Genomic DNA, 25,806 nt, shown 5'->3' with positions numbered 1-25,806 from the left:
TATACTTACAGTAAAGATTGATCAAACAGAAATGGACTTTTCAGCACTTTTGCTTTTGTCAGCTTGGAAGTGGGTCAGTACGCGATCCATCCTGTCTATATAGAAACCACAAATCAAATAAAGAACCCCCACTGTTTTTCCCTAAAATACTTCACTTCTGCAGAGCTTGCTTTCTTATATATACTGTGAAGAGCCATGGTTGAGAAAGGTCAGACTAGGTTACTGACACCCGAGTGTGAAACGATCTGATTGACAACCCTTCGAAATATGTGGCTGTCGAAATAGTGTGAAAGAGTTTGAGCCTTTAACACTTAGCGCAGGGTTTTATTTAAAATCTGTTTGTGAATCTTTCTAGACTCAGTAAATCAAACTCTGTCCAGTACTACCCCACTTTCTCCAGCGTTACAAAATTAGAATGGCATTTGCTAATAGCTTAGATCTGCTAACCAAGTGAATGTAATCCTCTAAATGTAATCCCTTTTTGTTTCCAACACGGAGAAGTTCAAAAATCTCCAGTTCAAAACAGGAATCAAAACACATTTTGTAATAATGCCAAGAAAAATATGCTTCTCCAAACTTTTAAAGTCTTCCAGCATATGTAGATGTTGCACAACTCTCATATGTGGGAAAGCATGGCCAGAAAGTTTTGTAAGCGTTTTATAAGAAACTCCCAACCCTTTTGCTCGATGAGAAATGTTAATCTTTATGTCTTACTGTAACTGACACTAATTTTCTTTTCTCTTACCGTTCGCCTGAAGAAATGGGTGAATTTGCAACAGATATTTTCAGCAACTAAAAAGGAAGGTGGACGATGGAGGGAGAAATAGGGGCCCTGATTTGGTTTCCAATCTACAAAGGAAAGTAATCCTATCTGGCAGTCTAATGTGATTTTAATACTCGTGCTACATCTCAAGTGTGATTTGCCCGTGTGAATGCTTATCAGATGCATGAGATGGAGTTGAACGTGACGCTTGGTCCTTTGCATACGAGGCCACTGTTTGTCTAATCTTTATGCCTCTTATGGATTTGACTACCAAGCTAACAAGTGTGAAGCAGCTCATCAGGGAAGAATGAGGAGTGTGACAGGAATAGGTGAATGATTATGAAAAGAGCAACGGTTTGGGTAACATTTATGAAAGAGCCTATATCCAGGCTTTACACAGAGCTCCTGGCAGGTCTTAGACATGTCCACAGAACATTGAGCTGAATGAGAGATGAAACTGTAGCTTCACATAAAGACAATCAAACTAGAACTTCAAAGTGCCACTGAAGTATTTCCTCTTAGATTTGTGTTTTTAAATGTGCAAATAGGTGTGTAAATTAACAAATGGATGTTGGCAACAACACTGAAAAAAATTATTCAAAGATCATTCCTTGGATTTACTCTTTTTTTTAATTGTTTTTAAACAATTTATTTGGGTGGAATTTAAACAAACAAATTAAATTAAACATTACTAAAGGTAATCTGTTTGTTTAAATCCAACACATACATTGTTTGCAACAATTTTGCAGACATTTTTTTTCAGTGAACAGAAGAATCGACGAGTGCGTCAAAACAGCAAATACATGGCTAAAGAAACAACAATGTCAGTATGAAATTGAATTGTGTGAAGAAACATGATTGTGTGACACTGACAGCTTGTTTTTTGTAATCCTTGGTTTATGAAGCATAATAATAGCTGCATTTAGTTGGCTTTATAACTGTAATGGCCAGTTTAAAATACAAAATTTAAAATATGCCAAATGTTTATAAAATATGTTTAAACAATTGAAAATGTCTTGCTGTACAAAGATAAAAACGTTGCACAATTATTAAGCAATTAGGGACTGCATTGTGATCCTTAAAGTAATAATTATACCTAAAAATTAACAAGAACTTATTATTTAGCCACCCTTAAGTAGGGTTGTGTATCAAAACCCAGTGCCATTATAGCACCGGTACCTTGGTAACCGGTAAGTACCGGTATTAAATCAGTGTATGAATTTCGGTGCCTAATTTTGGTGCCACTGGTGCTGCGACCAGGACGTAAGAAGCATTAAGGGGTGCATCAAAGGCACTCATAAGTATGTGTTGTCACACCATCTCTAAATATTTATTTCTAAAGAACTTTGAGAAATACGGACAGGCGATGTCAGGAGTTTGTTCTTGTTGCTTTAGGAGCGGATGCACGCACGCAATGCACGCAGTACATCGCATTTGGTGAGCGAGAAAGACTCAAAAAGTTACAAAACTTGCGTGTAAGGGGAAACTCGTCAAGCTTAATGACACATTTGAGGGCTCAAAGACAGATGAATGCACTGTCTCTGACAATATCTGGCACTTTAAATATATGTACATGGACACCAATGCTCTTATTTTAATGTGATTTAGACAATACTCTGATTTAGAGTCTAGACTACCATGTAAACAGTAATTTCTAATAACCTTTAAAGGACCACAGACACCTGCGTTGCGAAATGCAGAGTTTTTTTTCTCTTTCCATATAACGTGCGGTATCAAATTCCTAAAGAGCGGATAAAGAACGAGCCTCCGCCATTCGGCCTCTATACTTTCTCTTGACTTTTACACTTTACTCCTTTACTTTTGTGTATAAGAAAACTGAGGTGTACGCACTCTGCTGAAAACAACCATTACCCTACATATTTAATTTAGTTTGTTAAGCACAAAGATTTGTTTCAAAACTATTTTTAAATTCAGTTTTAATTTCCAGCAAACAAAATAAATGATCAATAATAGCAAAGTCTGGTCAAAAAGCTTCTTAAAAACTATTCTTATACCCCATACATTCATGCATACTCCAAAAAACCTGACAGGTGGACAAATCTGTACTTATAATAATAATATAAAAATAATGAAAATGAATGAAAATAATTATTCATTGGATTTAATGCATTTTTTAATTTAAGTGGTTGCAAAACATTATATGGGCTTTACTTAAACAATCCAATTAAATTTAGTAATGTTCAACCTAATTTGATAGTTTAAATTCAGCCCATATAAATTGCAACCACTTACCTTAAAAAATTGAGCAAATACAATGAATAATTTTTTTAGTGTATTAAAAAGTAAAACTCTCAAAGATTTACCTACATTACAAAGAAATATAGAAAAATAGAAATAGAGTTAGAAATGTTCAAAATGAAAAAAAAAAAATGGGTTGAGGTTTTCTTATGTAAGTAATCAGGTCCTGGTTAGAAGCACCTGGTTGGTTACTGATATTAGGACCCAAGTGGACCTCCAATAGAAATTGAAGTATACTTCTAATTGAAACCACTTTTTAGTTCAGGTTTAATACTCTAAAGTTCCTTGCTTTAAAGCTGCTATGAAGTGCAATATAAATAAATTTGACATGACATGCAAACATGCAATGTAAACAAATATTTTTGCTTCAATTTTTACAAACAAATCAACTTCTCCAGTCACCTTAGATCAATCAAACAGATTAAACGTTAGGTAAATGTTGTATAAACTGTGTAATTCAACACAAACCTAATTAACTCATTAAAATAAGTTAAAGTAACATAAAAAAATATTGTTGTAATTTTTCTTCAGACGTCTTGAAGGTGCCATTTTCTCACCTTTGTAATTTTTTTTGTATGTTTGTTTTGCTATTGCAAAGATTATGTGCAGTGCATAATTACATATTCATCTAAAAGCTTCTTTCAGCAGCATGGGTGCTTTCAGGATGTTTGCAAACAGTATACCCCATAGTAACATTACCCTTAAATGAAATATGAAAAAGAACTTTGCTGTGAGTATATGGGTGTTTTAAGTGTACGAGCCCCAGTGCGCACACAGAGCAGATCACACTCACGATATAGCAGGGTTCACAGTAAGCCTTCTTCTCCACGGCATAAAAGGGCTTCCCTCTTAGCTTAGAGCCACAGGTCATGCAGATGAAGCAGTCCACATGGAAGACCTGGTCCATGGCGGTACAACCTGTGCCCTCTCCAACCACATTCTCCCCACAGCTTGAACACCGACCTGCAAAATACAGGTTCAATTATTAATTACCTCTAAAATATATATTGCAAAATAACAAACGGTGAGAAACATATTCAAAATCAGAGACATGTATACATACGCAGAGGTAGAGTGTGAATTTGGATTGGGTGGGGTTGATCTGCTTAATTAATACTTGATTCCACACTGTGTTGTCAAAACAGCATATGTGTTTATGTGTGTTTGGGGGTGTCTGCTCCATAAATAGTGAAAAATAATTTGCACTGATCTGTATCCTAAATAATAACAATAATGCAAAAAAAAAAAAATAAAAAAATAAGGGTAACACATTAGTTTAGGTCAAAATTCATGCTATTAACAAACCATTAACTAACACTGCTAGCTTAATAAACAACTAATTAGCTGTTTATTAATAATTAGTACAGTAGAAGTTGGGTTTAGGTTTTGAGTAGGATTAAGGATGCAGAATAAGATCATACTTCATAACTATTCATGAATAGCAAATATCTTAATAATCAACAGGTTATAAGCCAGCAGTTAATAGAATGAATTATGACCTAAACTAAAGCTAATGTAAATAAAAAATCTGACAGCCCCTTTAATGGTTCACACAACTGTCAATGCATAATCAAGTCCAGCAGGCCGTGCAGGAAAATATTTAGCGGTCTGAAACTGGCAAATCTAGCCAGAACATTATACTCTGCAAGTGTTCAAAGAACACTTGAGTATAGTTGTTTGTTGCTGCATACAGTATAGCCTAATACTCAAACTAGACCTGCAGCATGTGTTTTAATAGATGCTCACACATGAAAGTTAAACAGTAAAACAGAAAGCTTGATGATTCAATATCATCCATATAGATGTAGGATTGCAAACTTCTCACCATTCTAATTAAATACTTCATATTAACTATAGGTTGTATTTGAGAATCGTATTGATCTATTTAAATTATCAGTTACTGTAGTTCATCAGAGCTTACTGTAGGTCAGTACACATTTTCCCTAAAAACCACTGAAAACCTTAATAAGTTTCATTTATTAATGAGGTAATTGCATTAAGTATACAGTTGAAACGAGATTTATTAAACTTTGGCACCCTGATGAAGGACAGTCTGATCTTTAAGCACAACAAAACTGGACTCTCTAACTCAAACTCTCTAGCGCCACCATTTGTCCAAATTTTCATTTATGTTTTTCATCATTGAACCGAATGGGCTAAAATCAAAACTCTTTTTTTTCTGATTCCTTGGCTCAGGCTGATCCAAATGTGGCGTCATTTTCCATCATGAAATTGTTTTTCGCTATTTTGAACTTTTCATAAAACCTATTTAAACGAACTTGTGCTAGGCTGTTAGTCCAATTTTCACCAAAATTAAATCACATAATCTATAGACCAAGCTGATCAAAACTTAAGGAATTTAAGTTGATTAGATAAATTGTTTTTGATTAACTAATTTAACATAAAGCTTGCAAAAATTGACTAAAAAACTAAATTCCTGGGGGGCGCAGCTCTGCATAGTTTTGCTCTAACCCAAACACAGCTGATCCATATAATCGAGGTGTTCAAAAGAGTAATGAACACCGTCATTAGTTAGATCAGCTGTGTTTGATAAGGGTTGGATTAAAACTGTGCAGAGCTGCAGCCCTCCAGGAATTAAGGTTGAGACCTATACCTTAAGGTGTTATCTCCGCATTTAATGAATTTTTAATTTTTTTGAAAATTTTGACAGCATTTCCAATATTATTTTTTCTTCTGGAGAAAATCTTATTTGTTTTATTTTGAATAGAACAAAAGCAGTTTTTAATTTCTTTAGCCTAACCTGCCTAGTTAACCTAATTAACTTAGTTAAGCCTTTAAATGTCACTTTGAACCACTTTGAACTTTAAAGTTAAAAAACTAGTGAAAAATATGAAGTGAAAAATATCTAGTAAAATATTATTTACTGTCATCATGGATATCAAAGATAAAATAAATCAGTTATTAGAAATCAGTTTTTAAAACTATTAGATTCATAAATGTGTTGATAAAATCTTTTCTCTGTTAAACAGAAGTAAACAGAGGGGCTAATAATTCAGGAAGGCTAATAATTCTGACCTCAACTGTATTTGGTACATTGACACAGGCATAGCTGTACAGTATGCATTACACAGACGACGTGAAAAAAATCAACCTCTCTGTTGGTCATATAAATTGCACACTGCTTATATGGTTAAACGGATTAGATTTGCAACAGTCTACAAAACGCTGCTTTGTTTTAAACCAAACTTTATATTTTTAAATAAAGATGTTACATATCTTTAATTCACTGATTGAATTTGTCTATAGTTTACCCAAATATCATAGCATGTGTTGTATATACATTTCTAATTAAGAGCTATAGCTATTTTAATTAATTATTTCAGTTGCAGAAACCACTATGTTTTTGCATTTTTTTTAAAAGAGCATGAGATGTTTAATCTATTAAGCAGAATAACACTTCAGCTTTCAGGTTGAGAGATAATCTTGAATAAACTGTGTGTCTGTCGCCCTTTCAAGCCAACTCTCCTTTGTGGTACAAGCAATGATAACATAATCTACACTACTGAGTAATTGCAAGTCTCGTGGATAAAAAGGATTAAAAGACTCAGTGTCAAATGCAACAGAATATGAGGAGCATTTCTAAAGTTAGATTGATACCATCTCTAGGGAATTTACCCCTTTAAAGTGTTTTTTTTTTCTTTTTTAAAGTGCGAAGTGATCGGTTGCCCTACAATTGTAGAAATCTAAGGCATTTAATAAGGTCATTCACTTAATCGAGACAGAGCTGATGATTTTTTTTTTTTTTTGCAAAGAGATTGCACATCAATGTAGCAGAGCTTGCGCAAATACCACCTGCCATCTGTCAACTCACTCATCACCACACGCTAAAACATGAAACTTATCACTCAGACGATGTCAGAAGCGTAAAGAGCTCACATTCCAATTCTATCATCCCTAATAGCCACATATAATATCTCCACTGGGATGAGAATAGGATTAAACAACACATTGGCACATTGAAGCGCACCCAATCTTTTCATGATAAAACTTTGGAAGTGGAAAGAGCACAATCTTTGTGTTACAGGGCATCTGGTATTGCACCGAAAAAAGATCCTGATTGCATATTGTGGGACACGGCATTTGGATATCTGTAATTGAGTTGAAGCTATCTTTAATTGAGCTTAAGATGTCTCCAACTCAATGCAAAGATATCTTCAAACCAATTAATGACGCCAGCAGTTTAATTAGCAGTATCAGGAAATAATGCGCTTTAGAGCCATATCTTGTGGTGTTTTCCTTTTTACACATCTGAGGACAGATAGGATCTCTAAAAAGAGAGAGAGAATGTGAGATATTATGAATTAATTTACTTAACTTTAGTTCTGTAGCTCCTCATTTTTCTTTTCTCTTTCTTTTGTGCTTCATTTAAGCCTGTTTTTAGAAATGATACACCCTCTGACTGCAATGAGAGCCAGAGTTCAAGCTTGTCACAGACAAAAGGCGAAGCAGTGAGCAGGAGAAATATCAGACACGCTCCCATTTTCACTGCTGAAGCTGTCGGCGGCATCAACAAAACAGACTGAACTTTTCCGCTCTTCAGATTAGATATCAAAGCTGAGCGGAATATGAGCACCTCTTCTCAACAAAGTTTTAATCGTAGATAATTCTCCTCACGCGTGTGGATTAACGCAGTGATATCTGTTCAGTTTCATCGATGCATTGGAAAAAAGGCATCAGTATTTTTATCATGTTTTTCATGAAGAAAAAAAACATCAAGCAAGTTAAATTAAGAAGCAGGATTAGAAACAAAGGGCATTTATTTTGAATTTTGAACATTGCGAGCATGAGTAAATGCAATTTATATTCTTTAAAAGTTTTAAAAGTTTATTATCTTTGTGATAAAGTTATTTTGGTCTCAGTTAACATTCATCTTTTGGCACATTTATTCAGAAAACTTGGATTCAATTCATGTAAAGGGACAGTAAAGTTTTTTTTTTTTAATAAATCATAAATGTTTTGTTAATTGCCAAGTCAAGTTTATAGAACGATTTCTGTCATTATGTGAACACTACAACTACTGATTGCAAGTATCTTATTAGTCAATCATATGACAGCAAATCTTAATTTATGCACAATGGCAAGGTCAAGCATGCGTCCTTTTAAAGGTTCAAATAACCCTGAAGTACTTTTTGAGATTTAACAGATTTGTGTGTGTTGAGCATCAGTTAAGACAACGTTAGCACCTGTCAGCTTTAAATGTTTTGTCAACTAATTTCATCTTCCGAGTTTAAAATAAATTTTAGGACACGATGTAGCACAAATCTGCTAGTGAAGTGATGATGCGTCGGTTTCACATTATTATTCATAGTTGAGTTTTCTTATCCTATGAGAAGACCCTGCTTCTTAATTATTTATAAGAACATGTACTTTCCGAAAGCAAAGCAGACCTGCCAAGCTGTGAGACCCAATGAACGGGTGAGACCACGTCCGCGGACTCCACATATGGCACGCTGCATTTAGCCATTTATAATGGGTCGTATGTGTTTGTTTTTATGATCCACAGGGTTTATTGCATGTTTTTCCCTGCAATGCTCTCAGGGCCTATACAGAAAAAGCTTTATGTTTTCAGCAAGCATTTTTGTTGGGAGAGCTGTACAGGAATTGGAGAATGGCAAACTTTGTCTTTTATCAGTTGAGTTTGTTACCATTCAGACACATCGCCTATATATCCAGGCTGCTGTGTTCGCCCATGCTTAAAATCCTCCAGATTACCGTCAGGGCTAATGGTTGGAATAGATGGGGCAAGAGACCTGCTGTATTGCTATAGGCTATCCACTGTGTCTGCATTCAGACCCAGTGATTGAAGAGAAGAGAAGTCCGCCTCATTTATAGTGTTTATAGAAACATGATTATCTTTATAATGATATAAATTGTGGTTATGTGTATATGAAACTACGAATAACATATGCAGCAGGACATGAAATTACTGTTTATTTCTTTGCATTTTAACTCTGTACACCATAAAATCATGGGTCTCATAGTTTGTGTCTAATTTTGTGAGCCAACTGACAACAGTTGTACGCTCCCTTCTTTCTCCTGAAGGAAAAAAAATCTGAAGATCTCTTAAAGCAACAGGACTGTGGGTGCACGAGTAATCCTTCTAAGGGATGAGGCAGCTCTGGAAATTTAAAATTATTTTCAAACAGCCAAAGCGGCTAGTGGAGGTGTCTGTCTAACCTGCCACAGTTGAAGTATACTCACATTTGACGGGCTGGCATGTGTTAATGTCAACCCCTGCTAATGATTTAAATTTAAATGGCTTGTACCGTTAATTTGATTCAACTTGAACATTTAAGGCACCAACATGTGCAGCAACATTCAGATGTTGGGGTCAGAGATGACCATAAACAACATGAAAGCATATACCCACCCTGCTGTGTACCAGCAGTACAGGCTGTTTGTGGTATAATGGTGTACGGGAAGTTTTATTGGTAGACCTTATGCTGGGTTCACACCAAACACAAAGCACCATGCCATTCCCTCTAGTTTACTTGCAGGGTGTTTTTCTCGTGTGCAAAAAGACACGACTGAGGCAAATCCCATGCGTTTGCATTAAATGTGTCATGAATTCTGCATCACTTGTTCCGTCCGGTGGAAATCTGAACAATTCATACGTGTGCTTACAGTACATTGACTATGTACTTATTCGCATGACTACTTTAAAAAACCATTGGGTTTGGACCCAGCATTAGAACCAACTGAGCCTCATTTAAACACCAGACTGTCTGTGTATTATTTCTGACCATGATCATGCATGCTTTATGACCATAGTGCACAAGCAACCATCTGGTTATGGCTACTTTAATCTTCATTACAAACATCAAATTATCTCATACTTAAAAACGACTGTGAGTTCACTATAATCAAATGACCTCCAAAGTCACCAGATCTCAATCCATCAGAGCACCTTTGGGACGTGCTGAATATGCAGACAATAAAGCTTCATGATTGATTCTATAAGCAGCAGAATAACAGCCAAACAGACCATTACTTCAATTAAAAGCAATGTGAAATGATCCCACACAAGCTTTCCATGCATTGCCACACCTGTCTACAAAACAACAGCATAAAAAAAAGAATGTCATGTTGATTCATAATTACAGCTTAGCTCAGTGTTGTGTGCCCTTTGTTGAACTGTCACTAAAACTAATGCGAGCTACTTCAGTGATGCCGATCTCTAGATAATTTCCAGTGAACCCCGCTGGGCTGTACCTGCAGCAGGGCTCCGTGAGGAAGAGCGCAGAGCAGGCGGAGGAAATAAAGTGGAGCGTCTGCCTGCCGAGGCTCCCCGGGGGACCTGTGGGGGTGGCTGGAATCCCAAGCAAAGGTAATCACTTCAGATGGGCTGAAACGAGAGCGGCTCTGGATCACAGGCCCCTCTGAGCCAAACAAGTGTGTGAGAGAGACAAGCGCGGAAAAAGAGAAAGTGAGTGGGAAATAAAGCCAATGAATGAGCACAGGTCACCCTCAAAGCCTGAGTAGAGGAATCCGTTCAGAAATACTCCTTCCCTCAGTGGGGTGGGAATGTTTTGGACTCACAGGATGTGTATGCACAAAGAATTCCATTTGAAAATCCCCAAAAAATGTCAGGAGGTTTTGTCAGGTGGAGGTCCACTTTATCAGTAATAATGAATCACCTACCTTTCAAAACTGAGAGTAGATACCCATCTAAATCAATTAATTAAACATCAAAACAATTAACTAAACATGTACCAATGTGTACCGTCTTCTGAACTCGGGTACCCATGAACTGTACCCGTGTCCGCCTGAGAGAGGTGGTCTGGGGTCCGGTTCACTTCTGGTATAAATGCAAGCATACCAAATAACAAAAGTGAACTGCCAACTGTACAACAAACTATCGTTTTCATAACGTTCATTCGTGTGTGTGTGTGTATGTGTAACACGTGCTGTACCTTGGTGATAAGCGAGATTGAGCCAGGGCAAGTACAGTGATAATGTCTGCTTGTTTTTTCCAAAAACAGCTTCTGTAGACATCGTGTTATGTTCTGAAATGTTTATATTTTTGCAGCACATAGATGCAAGTCGCTTTTATGTATATCCAAAACCAAAAGATTCGGTAAAAGCAGAACAACCGCGATGTGCTGACGTCTTTCCATTTTGGTGCTTTGCTTTAATGTCTGCCACCTAGCAACAGCCATACACACAACAGCAGCTCGATGACGCAAGCGCCCCGGGGTTCAGAAGGAAAAAATACAGTGTGAACACAAACCAACCGAGAAGGTGACAAGAGGAGACAATTGAACTTGGGTCCAGGCAAGAGAACCAAGTGTGAAATCACCCTTAGTCACAATAATGCCATGCTAAACTTACATTAATTATTAAAAACATGTACACATTTCCATAAGATCAAATAATTGTGATGAAATTTCTGTATACAGATGTGGCCACTGAGAATGCATAGTTCTGCAATTAGTAACGATCAGTCATGTGCTGTGCTGCAGCATCAAAGGCCGCCTTTTCATTCATAAAAGAACAAAAACATTTCTGAGATTTACATAACATTCACCAGGTGGCGCAAGGAACAACCGATTTTCCATTGACGGGCCAGTGCGAGCTAACCCCCCAAATCGAAAAACCCTTTCAGAGATGCTTTTCCATCCTTGGCCAACTAAGATCACAAGTTCCAACAAATAAATCATTAAAATAAATAAATGTAATGGAAAGAAAAAAGAATGTTACTGGTCAAAACAACTGATAGGCTAGGGGTCTTTTTTTGCTTAAGAATTTAAAGGTGTTGCATAAATTAGTAAAGTCGTTTTAATTTAATAAGTGATATGTCTTTGCTGCGTCCTTCTTGTTGTTTCAATAATGCATAATAATTTTAATGTCACATTAAAAGCACAGCAGCTGGAAATACTTTCTGTTGTTGAGAGTTTTTGTCACATTTAAAAAGTATGCTTGTGCATGAAATGTGCACGTTTAGATGCTTGTATATCGCTGTTTATCAATTCCAAAAAAGCAGAGACCGGACTTGCGTTCTTGTGGAGACCGGTCTTGCCAAGTTACCTTAGAAGAACAAACTTGGGAGATAGTGAGAACAGAGAACGCGTCCTATGAAAAATGAGATGCAGCGCTCGGCTGCCTTCTTCCCTGGTTTTTCCTGATTGTCACATGACCTTCACACGATTTTAACAGGAAATTATTTAAACATTACAACATTCACACAAGAAATTGCTGTTTTTCTCCTTTTCACAATATAGTCTATGCAGAAAGGCCTTACAAATGTACGTTGCACAATACAAATTAAACCAATTTTAATCAGAATTTCAGAAAATGAACACCTCAATGAACAAATGAACACCTTAATGTGTTTTTGCCTTTATTAAGATTATCATATTAATGTTTACTTTCACCCTCACATTTAGCGAAACCTGATACAAGTAAGTTATATCGCTGAACTTTAATAATAAATCTATATAAAATGCTGCACTTCCCACCTCCTTCATTAAGCTTGAATGACTTCTTGGACTTCTCAAGTGAGTTTTGCGCTAAAGTCTGAACACAGAGAAGAACATATGCGAGAACTTTCACGTATCCTTCGTTCTTGCGGTCTTGAGTTTTGGAACTGAACTTTGGCAGTTGATGATGGCGTTACACGAGAAGACAAGATGGCTGAAGATTGCTTGGGAAACAGCCCATGTGTGTGAGAGAGGGGGCAAAAGGATGCTTGCTTCACAACTCTGTCAATGCTGTGAGCTGGTGTTTTTGTCCCTTTATTTTGGAGATGATGAAAACATATTTGTATTCATATATGTATACAACATAAAGACATAAAACTTTACAAATTACGTGTCAACTTTTGTAGGCTCAACACTGTAGTGTCAGATAAAATAGCCTAAGCTAAATCATTTAATAACAATATCACATATAATAAAAACATAAAATAAATAAACCAATATAAAACAAACAAAAGCTATAACAATTTATGTATTTACAGTATAATATAAATAAACTAAACCATTTTAAGCCATTTTAACTTTTCATTTTACAAAGGTCTATCGGGAAAAAAAAAGATTTGAGATATTTTCCAAAAACAATAAATAACGAAGGAGTATTGAAATATCTGTATCAAAACTGTAGGACCTATTTATTGAGGTTAAAGTCTAAAGTCTAATTTATTTGCGTGTGTTCTTTGGGGATCTGCATTACATTATGGTTTTCAGGCTAGTCGGTAGTTATTGTCAGAACATATGTTTATTATTTGAAGGCATCAATTCAGTGTTTAATTAAATGATTTAAAAAAAATCAAATAGTAAATAGTTTTTTTGTATTATGATTACAACTGGGTTAGAAATACAGAGATTAAATTATAACTGTTTTATTATTTTAATCTCATCAATGAGAATTTTAATTGTGGTACAGTAGCAGTAAAAAAGACATGTTGTGAAGTTTGCTTATGCTTTACTAAAGTAGTTTTAGTAGGAAGTATTGGACATGTTTAAAGATCATTCCGCAACACTTCCGTCTGTAGGTGTATGTTGTCATTGTTATTTAGCATGTCATCTGGTTTCCACTAGCTGCAGGTTATGTTTATTACAATATTGGAGTCAGCAGGGAATACAGGACGAGGACTCACATAAAATCACATCAGCAGCTGCAAAGAAATCTCTACAGACACAAATAGTCCAGTCACACATGCATTATGTGAGGCCTAATCTATGCAGGCAGGAAATCAGCGAGTCTTATGCTCTCAAATGTCTCCTAAAGGTGGGGTCAGATTTTTCTTTGACTCATTTGCAACAAACATCTTTGTTGAACCTTTTTTAACTGAGGAAGAAACTGCATATCTCAGTTCATAAAAACAAAACATTTTTACAATGTAATACTGCATGTACAAAAACAATGATCTGACACACAAATGCAGGAAGAATGCCACCCTGTAACAGCGCTAAATGTTTCCTAGACTAGAAATAATAAAGTGCCCAAAAAACTCTTTCCCCAAAAAAGTCCTAAAAATTCTAAACCATATTTAAATTGCTAACATTGTTACAATTATTAAAATTCTGATAAAAAGTTACAAATTATATTTAAACAATGCAATAATAGCACCTTTTGCCTTGGGTCAATTTGTTTCTTGACACTTTAAAACCTTTTTCATATGTGCATTGTAAGCTTTCTGTGAAGACCAAAAACAGTTTCTACATTTGCAGCGTTGAGCATTGTAGCCAATCACAGACATGTGTGTGGTGTATGTGAATGTAATGGCCAATGAGAGGTGTTTAACCCTTTAAAGTGTACTCTAGATTTCTTTGATTAAATTGTGCTGACACCACTCTACAGGGTTCTTTAACATTTTTACTACTAAAATTTCATGACTTTCCCAGAACTTTTAAGTACATTTTCATCATGTAATGTCTACATATACATGGTAAATAGTAAGACATTCAAATTTATTTGAGCATATTATAGAACATGCAACAATCTATTTGATTTAAATTAGTTTTTATATCTATGTAAAATTTTGATAATGCTTACACAGCACTAACAATAGGAAAGCAAGTTTTTCGCCAAGGACAGCCCCCTAAAACATATTTTTGAATCACTATCATTGTTGTGTAGTCGCATATAGCCACTTGTGGTTTTGACCTACTGGACGTTTAAAGTACTGTAATATGTTCGGGTTACTTTCGGTTTCTCTAAGCGTACAGTCGAAAGTAATGCAAATGCAGCTTATTGCTGAGGCTGATTTAAACGTTGAAATATATGTCCGTAAATGCTCTACTAAAATATTCAAGGGCCATTGATTACAATTAGTTTTATACCACCTGTATTGTATTGTACAAACACATCTCCATGGCTTACATGTTATGATGGTGATGTTAATATGATCATTTTGCTAAATTAATTTGATTCAAATGGTCTCGTCTCATTTAATAGATTTTCCTCATATGCATATTAAAATATGTATAAAAAATGTGCACTAGTAAAATTTGACTAAATAATTACAACTTTGTTGTAGTTTTACGAAAAAAAGAAAGCTAACGAGAAGAGCAAATGAGAGTAAGGTCATTAAAGTTACTTAATCTGCTCTTTTGGTTAAGCAGCAATTGATTGGGACAGAATAATAATTATGATTATTGTGCCTATTATTAAACTGTAATATTTACAGTTATATATTACAAATAACTGTAATATTTTCATTGCAATTAAAACTACCCCTTCAATGTGTATAATGAGAAACAAAAGAAGGAGCTTTTACTACATATACTCTGGGAAAGAATGTCTGAGCGCATCAATTACATCAGATTTCACTTTTTTTGTAGTGCCTGAATGTTAAAGTGGCCCTTTTATGAATTGTCAGTCACAAATATGGCCCCCCAACAATTTGAGTCTGAGACCCCTGCCTTAGAGCTCCAATAAACAGAATTTCACAAAGCATAATTGCAAAATACAGTGTAGCAGAGATGCATCTGTAGACAAACGGCTTTTTACTCTCTTTTATCAATCTGCTAAGCTGTTTTGACACAATTTACAATGTGAAAAATATTAATTGACTTTGTATAGTAGAAACAGATGTTTTTTATGATAATAACAAGAGTTTTCATTCAGTGAGTTGCTCACTTAGTCAACTGATTTCAAATAAATCTGTGCATTTTTCATTTGATATTTTTTAATGCAATATTTATTTAATTGAAAAAAAATATATATAAAAGGCTACATGCTGTTTTAACGTTATTATATTCAATGGCAGCATTGACGTGGTCATACTGAGAAACAAAATGGACAACAATTTATAATATCTGCATACTAAATCAATTATTAAGTATTAGCAGATAGTTAATTAATCATTTGCAAAGCATTAACTCTACATTAATAAATATTAGTAAACAGTTTATAACTACAGCTTCAAATGCTTTATTCTTGACTTAAACACACAAGTGCTTAATGGTTGTATTTTATACTTTGAATATTGCTTATTGCATTATTTACAAAGGAGTTATTCAAAAGCAGTTTGTGTTTTTTAAGAACATTTAGAATGAGTGTGTAAATGAGTATTAAAGATAAAAAAACACTTATGTCTTATTGTTCAGGCATATAGTAATAGTTGCTCTGGGTGTTAACTAATGCTTTATTAACACAACTTCATGCAATTTTGTGACCAAAACTAAAGTGAGGACTATGATTCATAGTGTGCAGTTATTATAAAGTGTTACCAACACATGTAGATCTTTTGACATTCAGTTTTAAAAACTGTAAGTTACAGATCTGTTCATTTTAAAATAAAATTTTATGGAAAAACAATTTCATATTTTGGTTCAGCATGATGTCAGTGTGATAAAAGACGCCTCTGCAGAAGATTAACGCCTATTTCTGCATCACTGACTCTTCAGCTCCGCCCACTGACTTAAGCATACAGCAAGAGATTAGTAAATACAAAACATGTGCAAACAAAGGATTATTTCAGTAATGAGAGATGTCACCAAGGATAACATGAAATTATGCGTTCTTGTGATCCAAATACCAAGTGTACACAGAATGTGACCGCTGTTGAAATGCATTTTAATGGATCAATTAGAGGCTATCTACACTAGATGTGCAAATCTATTGCTTCATGTCACAAATAGCACAAGCACTGCAAAATGTCACAGAGGTTAAAGAGATAGGTAAAACAGAAAATGCTGTCATAATTTACTCAATATCTACACTTGTTCCAAACGTTTTTGAGTTTCTTCCTTCTGTTAAACACAAAAGAAAATATTTAGAAGAATGTTGAAATCTGGTTGGTATTTGCTTTCACAGATTTTTTTTTTACTATGGATGTCAATGGCAAGTTTTATCTAACTATCCCTTTTCTTTTTTTTTCTTTCGAAACAAAAAAAAAATTAATAACAATTGCTTAATGGGTAATTTAAATCATCTTGACCATCAGTGAATATGATGCCAATTTATATGCTAGTCCACGGGATGGACAATCAGTTTTCCCAAGGGGGACTCTGGGGTGATTTTAGATGGCCAGACCAGTTTATTACAGTCAATTTTTTATCAAAAAAAAATAAACATTCTGTAAAAACTATACAACAAACTGTCATTAAAACTCTAAAGCACACTGTAAAACCCAAAAAGTTCAGGCAACAAACCATTTCTGGACTATGAACTTTTTGACTGTGATCCATTTGAGTAAATGAAGCAAGTTGAGCACAGTAAAACCCAATAAATGAAGAGAACTCAAACCAATAAGTACTGTAAAACCCAATAGGTAAAGGCAATTCAAACTGTTTGAGGAAACTGATTGCAACAATCCATTTGAGTTAAAAAACCCCAAAAAAAAAACAAGTCTATCTGAGTACTTTGAACTTACTCCATTTAAGTTGAAGTTATAAAGTATTTAATTAACTCATTACCTTCAACACTGAGTTCAAAACTCTTTTCAAACGAGTAGAATTAACTTTCAGTAAATTCTGAGTTAACTACACTCATTCATTTGATAAAGTTGACTGTTGGGTTTTACAGTGTGTATAAAAGCATAAATTTTACACAAAAAGTAAGACCAGCATCACAAAATCAACTTCATAAAAATGCCACAGGCTTGTTTGTTTGATTGATTCACCTTAGTTAATTTTTCTTAATTAATCAATTAATTTATTTATTAGTTTCACAGAGAAATGTACCACCAACTTATCCAGCATATGTTTTACACAGTGTATGCCCTTCCAGCTGCAACCCATCACTGGGAAACATCCATACACACTCATTCACACACATTCACTGCAGACAATTTAAGCCTACCCGATTCACCTATACCACATGTCTTTGGACTGTAGGGGAAACCGGAGCACCCGTAGGAAACCCACGCAAACCCACGCAAACATGGGAAGAACATGCAAACTCCACACAGAAACGCCAACTACCCCAGCTGAGGCTCGAACCTGCGACTTTCTTGCTGTGAGGCAAATGTGCTACCCATTGCGCCACCATGCAGCCTATTTCATTCATTCATTCATTCATTCATTCATTCATTCATTCATTCATTCATTCATTCAATCATCCATTCATTCATTATTTTTCATGTTTATTGAAAGAATTCTAGCCTGTGTTGGGCTGAACAACTGTACTGAAGTCTTGTAGAATGTGAGGTGGATATGTGATGTAATAATCATCACTGAGCGAGGTTTTAATCTGAGGTAATTAGTCTACCTTCATTACTCTGTAATTCCATACAAAGTGTGAAGCTGCTCGGATGGTTCCTATCACATGACTTGTAGTTAATATCAGACCTGCAGATTGCAAGGCACTGTTTACGGTTGAAGTTCAATTGAATAAATACTTCACGAAGACCAATGAAAGAATTCCAGCGGGCCACATGTGACTATTGGGGAGTACAATTCCCAGGTCTGTGCTTGTCTGTCATGCTGCTGTTTTTGACTGTTCGGCACCATCATGTGAATGAACAACATGTAGGTTAGCATCAGTAGTGGAAAGAGTACTGAAAAATTATACTCAAGTAAAAGTATCATTACTTGTCCCAAAATGTAGCACAAGTAGAGTAGAAGTATCTGTTGTAAATAATACTCAAAGTATGAGTAAAAAGCAGCCCTTTTTAAAGTACACAAGAGTGCTGAGTATTACAATGTAAAAAGCTGTTTACGTGTAATGTATGCATGTTTGTAAACGTAACATTCTGTAGTGCATTTAGTTATTGTTTAATGCCATTTCAGTCATGATACAGTCAACATCCATCATACAGTCGACATTCGTCAACTTCTTATCAGTGGCATGTAGTCTCAACAGTCTCTCAGTCATTGCGTGTAACGATTTTGAACATCTTCTTGGACACTTTTAATGCTTCCATTAAAATAGCTTGTTGCATTTATAAACAACCCATGTCTTGAGGTTGTTCACTATGATGCAATTTACTTTCTATGTGCGGTTTGACTGGACAGGATTCACAGGACTGATTTTCTATTCCCCGGAAAAAAAAATAAACTAGTGACTACAGGTTTAAAGCAAATAGTGGAGTAAAAGTACCACTACTGCATTAAATGTGCACTCAAGGTAAAGTAAGAGTACACATGTTTAAAACTACTTAGTAAACTTACAAAGTATTTGTAATTTGTTACTCTACACCACTGGTTAGCATATGCTTTGTTTTTTCAGCTTTATTTTGATAAGCCAGTCGGTGTATATTCTGCAATAAAATCCACCTGGATGTACTTTATCCCTTACAAAACATATACACAACCTCAATAATACAGATCACACATTTTGATTAAAAAAGAACACTCTGTTTCAGAATGATAAATAGAGTACTTGATCAACTTTGACATTGCAAAAGTGTATAATCCTTATTGGCAATCCATTTCAATTACTACAACTACAAGAAAATAAGCCAGCATGACACAGTATAATTAAGGACAAGCCTATTACAAATAAACCAGTATCAGCGACTTTTGTTTATGACTTCAACAAATCTGCAATAAAAGACCTCAGCCGTATTCCTGCATAATAAAAGCGTCATTTGTACATCTCTATCCAGCTCAACTGCTTTTGAATCCCCCTTAACACTGGGCAGAGAGCGAGCGCTCATGAAAGAGCCTGGGCTTTCCCCTGTGTCCTCTGCTCTGGGAATGGAAAGCGAGTCTTCATATTAAAACTTCAAATAGTTCCTTTGTAACCAGAAGGGGTAGGAGTGGAAGAGTTCATTTACACTTTATACACTTTCTCCTCTGTCCTCACCGTCCCCATGAAGCCTCAGTTCTTTCTCATATGCAACACTCGGAAAGAAAAAAGAAAGGAAGAAATAATAAGGACGGAATAAAGGAAGAAAAAAAGAGGCCGAGCGTGTTGCTCACAAGCCTTGTGAAAGGCTTTAAGCGGTTAGGCATTTTAATTGGATAAAAGGAGAAGATTAAAGAGTTCTTGACTGCGTTCCATAAATAATTGATTTCTAATGTATTTGTGGTGGCAGGCAGATGCCGTTGTTTGGCGATGGTGGATGTTTTGAGTGGCAGGCCTGTAAGATTTCCTGCACATCTCTGTCTCGCCGCTCTTTGTTTTTTCACGCTGCGATGCAAGAGGGGTGCATGAAAGGCGGCGCGAGCGCAAGCAGCAATTTTGATCTTACATTGCCGGAAATCAAAGATCATGCGTGTAAAGAGGAAACGCAAAGAACTTTTTCTCTTTTTTTTTCTTTCTTTTTTTTTTTTTTTGGAAGGCCAAACTTTCCTGACTCGCTGAGAAAAGAAGGTGCGATTCTTTAAGCAGGAAACACAGCCTTCTCAGTACTGGAAGACAAAGCGCGCCGTGACAACGTGCATGTAAACAAATAAACACAGCGGATCCACAACACATATTCTGGGCTCGCAAGAACTTTGTTTCTTCAGAAAGAATATTTTGCGGTGTAAACAACAGAGCGTTATTAGACAGAAATAGTAGCAATAATGCAACACAGATTGCCACAGATGGATTTCATCTTGTTTTTTAGGAACGATGGCAAACAACACACTCCTGCAGCTGGAGTGAAAAAATGCAATGATTTAAAGAACATCTGTTTCAACAGCAAATTCAGCTCCAGCAAATTATGCTGCTCTAATTCACAAATTTATTACAGAGCAATGTTACCAAACAAATACTTTTTTTTCCATAACACACACACACACACACACACACAAACACAAACACACACACACACACACACACACACACACACACACACACACACACACACAAAACAAGAAACAAAAGCTGAGGCGGAAAAAATAAATCTGTTGTGACAGGCTCTGTGCGCAGAGAGTGAAAAAAAGGTAAAAAGTCATGTTAAATGTTCATGTAGTATAGACTGCAAAAGAGAATTATAGGGCTGGTGATGATCCTATCCTATTACCTAATTTAAAAACAAACTACAATTAAAATAATGTTTTTTAAAATAAGGTAAAATAAGTAAGAAATAATTCTGTGATATTGTATTTTTGATAATGTTCCATTAAGAAATAAAATTAGTGAAATAGGTATTATTATTTATTTACTTTTTTAGTAAACAGTTTGTGTTTGCATGTAATGCTGTAATATATATACAATTGAAGTCAGAATTATTAGCTACCCTTAGAATTGGTTTCTTTTTTTAATTTCCTAAATTATGTTTAACAGAGCAAGGAAATTTTCACAGTATTTCTGATAATATTTTTTCTGCTGGAGAAAGTATTTTATGTAAGAAATGTATTTTATTTCGGCTAGAATAAAAGCAGTTGTCATTTTTTCAAAAAACTATTTTAAGGTCAAAATTATTAGCCCTTTTAGGCTATATATTTTTTGGTAGTCTACAGACTCAAACCATCATTATATCATAACTTGCCTAATTACCCTTACCAGCCTAATTAACGTAATTAACCTAGTTAAGTCTTTAAACGTTGCTTTAAGCTGTAAAAGTCTTGAAAAATATCTAGTAAAATATTGTTTACTAAATAAATCAGTTATTAGAAATGAGTTATTAGAACTATTAGGTTTAGAAATGTGTTGAAAATTTTTTCTGTCTGTTAAACAGAAATTGGGGGAAAAAATAAACGGGGCTAATAATTCTGACTTCATCTGTGTGTGTGTGTGTGTGTGTGTGTGTGTGTGTATATGTGTGTTTTTTACAGTTATGTAAGTCAAAACATTTATTAGGTCAATTATCAAATTTATTTATTGAATTATACGCATAATTTTATGACTTTACACATAATTTTTATGTTTATATTGTAATAATATAGAGATAAAGTCCTAATATTAAATGTAAACTAGTTATTCATTCATTCATTCATTTTCCATTGGCTTTGTCAGGGGTTGCCACAGTGGAATAAACCTCTAACTTATCCAGCATATGTTTTACACAGCCGATGTCCTTCCAGCTGCAACCCAGTACTGGGAAACACCCATACACATTCATTCACACACATATACTATAGCAAATTTATACAATTCACCTCCACCAGCGGCTCCCAACATGGGGGTCCCGGCCCACAAGGGAGCCTCAGCGAGTTCTGAGGGGGGGGGGGGGGGGGGTCACACCATATTTAAAAAATGTTTGCAGTGGACAATTAGAACAATCATTCTGCCTTTGTTCATTTCATCCCCAGCTGACCAAAAAAAAATGAAAAATGGACAAATTTGTTATTCGTCCTTTACAAAAATGTTTCTCACCAATTCGCCTCCAGCAGTTAATAGTAATGATACTGGATAAAAAAGCATACTGGACCCAGGTGAGGAAGTTCCAAACATTTCGGGTCACAGTGCTAGCAATACTGGAAACACGGAATGCAGGAAATACTAGGACTACACTGAATTACAGTGTAAAGAAAGTCAAAAGTTTTATTATTTTATTTTTTTTACTTAAAATAATGGACATTAGATTACAGAAATGTACTGTAAAATAATGGAAATTAAATTACATAAATTTACTGTAAAACAACAGACATTAAATTACAGAAATTTCCTTAAATTTTAATTTCTGGTAAATTACAGTAATTTAACGGTCATTCTGGGGGAAAAGGGGGTCTTAGCCAAAAAAAAAAGGTTGGGAACCACTTACCTATATCACATGTCTTTGGACTGTAGGGGAAAACAGAGCACTTGAAGGAAACTCACATGAACATTGGGAGAACATGCAAACTCCACACAGAAATCCCAACTGACTCAGCCGAAACTCGAAACAGCAACCTTCTTGCAGTGAGGCGACAGTGCTAACCACTGAGCCTTTGTGTCACCATGAAATAGTTATATAAACTTAATTACAAATGTGTTTTATTTTGTAGATCCACTTTCTAATTTTTTTTTAAAGTTTTTTGTCCTATTTACACACAATACAAACCTTTTTTTCCCTACTGCTGATCACTAAATGTTACCAGTGCAGAGTAAAAATGCATAAATAACACAAGTGCCAAAAACCACTTCACAAAAACCTACCAATTAGCATTAGCTATTCTTTCTTCTTGTGTTTCCACTATTCTCTCCTTCTGTCCTGTCTTTGTGCATTAGTTCCAAAGGCCTTCAATACAGCTGCATGAGTCTGGTTTTCCTCAAGATGACAAAATGAATGGGTGTCGCCAATGTGCTTCAATCTCTCAATGCCCCTTACCCATAACCCCCTGTAATCTCATTCCCATGTCAGCAAGTAATAATGAGGCAGAATGGGATGTGACTCTGGAGCAGGGGGTTTCATGCCACACTGCATTACCTCTCAGAGCGCTAAGCCTGCAGGCCAACATGTAGACGACAGAGAGATGGGCTGAGAGGGAAATGCATGGGCTACTTGTCCTGGAAGTAGGTGGGAAGGATGGCATGGACAGGTGCTAGGATGTAAATAGGACGAGCTAGGCAGAAAAAAAAAAGAAAAAAGATGAGAGAACTAGAGATAAAGCAGAAGGCTGTGAGTGAATGCGTTGGAATGGATGTTCGTGTGGCACAAAACATTCTTTCTTGGGGTCAAACGCTCAGCCTCGAATGAAATCTAGCAACATGATTCATTGTAAGCCCTGGAGCTCCTTAAACTAGGCCTGCAACGCAGACAATCTTGCAAGCCTCAGTGGAGCTGTCGCAATGAGGCACAATCGCCGTGCTGCGCTCTCCGACAATGAAGGTTCGCGTGAGATGATACATATCACCTCACATGAACTATCGTGGAAAACCGGCCTTCACTCAGCATCTGCAGCAGGAGCCCGGAGAAAAGAGAGAGAGACTGAGAGCAAAGAGACAGCTTTAAGTGGCACGCCACACTCTAAGACTAGAAAGCAGCGTGTTCTTGGTCTGAAACATAAACATAACCTATAAGAATAAAAAATTCATAAATAAATAAAAATAATGATAATAACAGGCTTTCTGCAGGTGTCATCAAGTCAAATTTAAGACCCTTTTAAGACCATTAAGAATTCAATTTTACAATTATATAGGGTTAAATACTTTTTTGGGGGATTTTTTTCTAATGGCCCAGTATTATCACAAGGTGCTTTATTTTAACAATCTAGGCACAAAGTTTAAAGCACATGGTGCAAACACATTAAGAGCATGTCCAAATCCCCTTTTGCTATTTTAAGGACAGAAAAATACCTGCCGCTGGGTTAAACAGGATTGTACGTATTCTCTTGATGAGTTATGGTTGTGTTTTAAGCATAACGAACATTAAACCAATCAGAGTCTCGTCTTTCATTCCCTTTACAACAAGTCAAAACGACACTTGCGTCAAGCTGAAACTAGCAAAAAACATTTGCGTCACGCCTTGCGCAGGGTGTATGATAGGGCCCTTAGTCTTTGCCATGACAACATTACGCAGCACGGTGGCTCAGTGGTTGGCACTGTCACCTCAAAGCAAGAAGGTTGCTGTTTTGAGTCTTGGCAGTGTCAGTTGGCATTTATGTTTGGAGTTTGCACGTTCTCCCCGTGTTCACATAGGTTTCCACCGGGTGCTTCGGTTTCCCACACAGCCCAAAGACATGCAGAACAGGTGATTGAATAAACTAAATTGGTCGTAGTGTATGTGTGTGAATGGGAGTGTGTATGGGTATTTGGTGTCCACTTTGTAAAACTAAAAAAATATGTTGAATAGGTTGGCAGTTCATTCCGCTGTAGCGACCCCTGATGAATAAAGGGACTAGGCTGAAGGAAAATGAATGAATGAATGACGACATTACATACTGTGAAAATAGACTAGTCTATTTTGGAAGCTACTAGTAATCAGCCTAAAATTTTGATGCATAACTAGGTTATTTAGGTTAACTAGCCAAGTTACATGAACCAGGGAAGTCATTAGACAACAGTGGTTTATTCTGTAGCCAGTCAAACAAAGGCTAATAATATTGATTGTTTTTTTCCTAGCAAACTAAAAGAAACAATGCTTTCTCCAGAATAAATAATATTATGGCAAATACTGTGAAAATTCCCTTTCTCTGTTAAACGTTACTTATAAACTTAAAATCATTAATATGTCATAAGAAGGCCAACATCTGTGTCTTCGGCTGTATTGAGGCTACCCAATATACAGTAGTTGGGTGACAGACTTGAGTTAGGTTGTGGTGAATCTGTAATGCTCTATGGCATGATGTTGCTCTCAGGCACCAAAGCAACTTTCAATTTTTTAAGATAAACCCCACATTAAAAGTGGATGACCAATGATGTTAGAGGTGGGTGCAGGCTTGACCTTTCCTCAATGGGGTAGAACAGTCCTTTTTGGGACCATAGTCAGCTTTAGCACACTGCTAGAAGAAAAGATTCATTTTTTAACAAGTTTAAATTTAAATGTCTGTATAAGATATCAGTGATGTGCATGAACATGTGGATATTGTTTTTATTTATGCTATTGGATATAGCAGATTTTCATTTGATGCCAAAAAGCTTGACAACTTGGGATGCTTTATGTTACTTTTATATTACTTTGGATCCTTTCTGAGGGTTAAAAGCTTAAAAACACATTCACTGTGCAGTACTGTAACTCCAAGAAAAAGAATGACCAGTACACTACTTAAAATTTCTCTTTTTGTTTTCCACCAAAGAAAGTTCCATGGGTTTGGAACAAATCCTTTGAGAGTTAACTGCTAAAAGCTTCATACTGTATCACTCCACTACTAATCTCAATATATTGGCAGATGGCCCTGACTTAACATGAGCTGAAAACATGGACTGGATCTATTGAACACCAGTCATTTATAATTTTCATGATATATCTCAAGAATTGAACAGACATCAGGTTGCACCTCTCAGGAAAGTGAAAAGTTGGCAAAGTAAGAGTCCAGAGTCCCTCCCAGTCGACATAATTACAGCTGAAAATGGGCAGGAAC

At 35.8% G+C, this 25,806-nt stretch overlaps 1 protein-coding gene across 15 annotated transcripts in view; it reads right to left on the bottom strand.

Annotated features, from left to right (window-relative positions):
• Window positions 1–25,806, bottom strand: part of lpp (LIM domain containing preferred translocation partner in lipoma) — a 482,039-nt gene that overhangs the window by 36,818 nt on the left and 419,415 nt on the right. For all 15 annotated transcript variants that reach the window (XM_087256062.1, XM_087256064.1, XM_087256065.1 and 12 more), the window contains 1 exon segment: window positions 3,816–3,985. In XM_087256062.1, coding sequence (XP_087112188.1) covers window positions 3,816–3,985 — 170 coding nt within the window.

Source organism: Danio rerio, chromosome 6 (genome assembly GCF_052040795.2).
Source record: "Danio rerio strain M-AB ecotype USA chromosome 6, GRCz13ab, whole genome shotgun sequence".
NCBI classification, from domain to species: domain Eukaryota; kingdom Metazoa; phylum Chordata; class Actinopteri; order Cypriniformes; family Danionidae; genus Danio; species Danio rerio.
The sequence above is the reverse complement of the archived record's forward strand: the minus strand, read 5'-3'. Positions and strand labels throughout refer to the sequence as shown.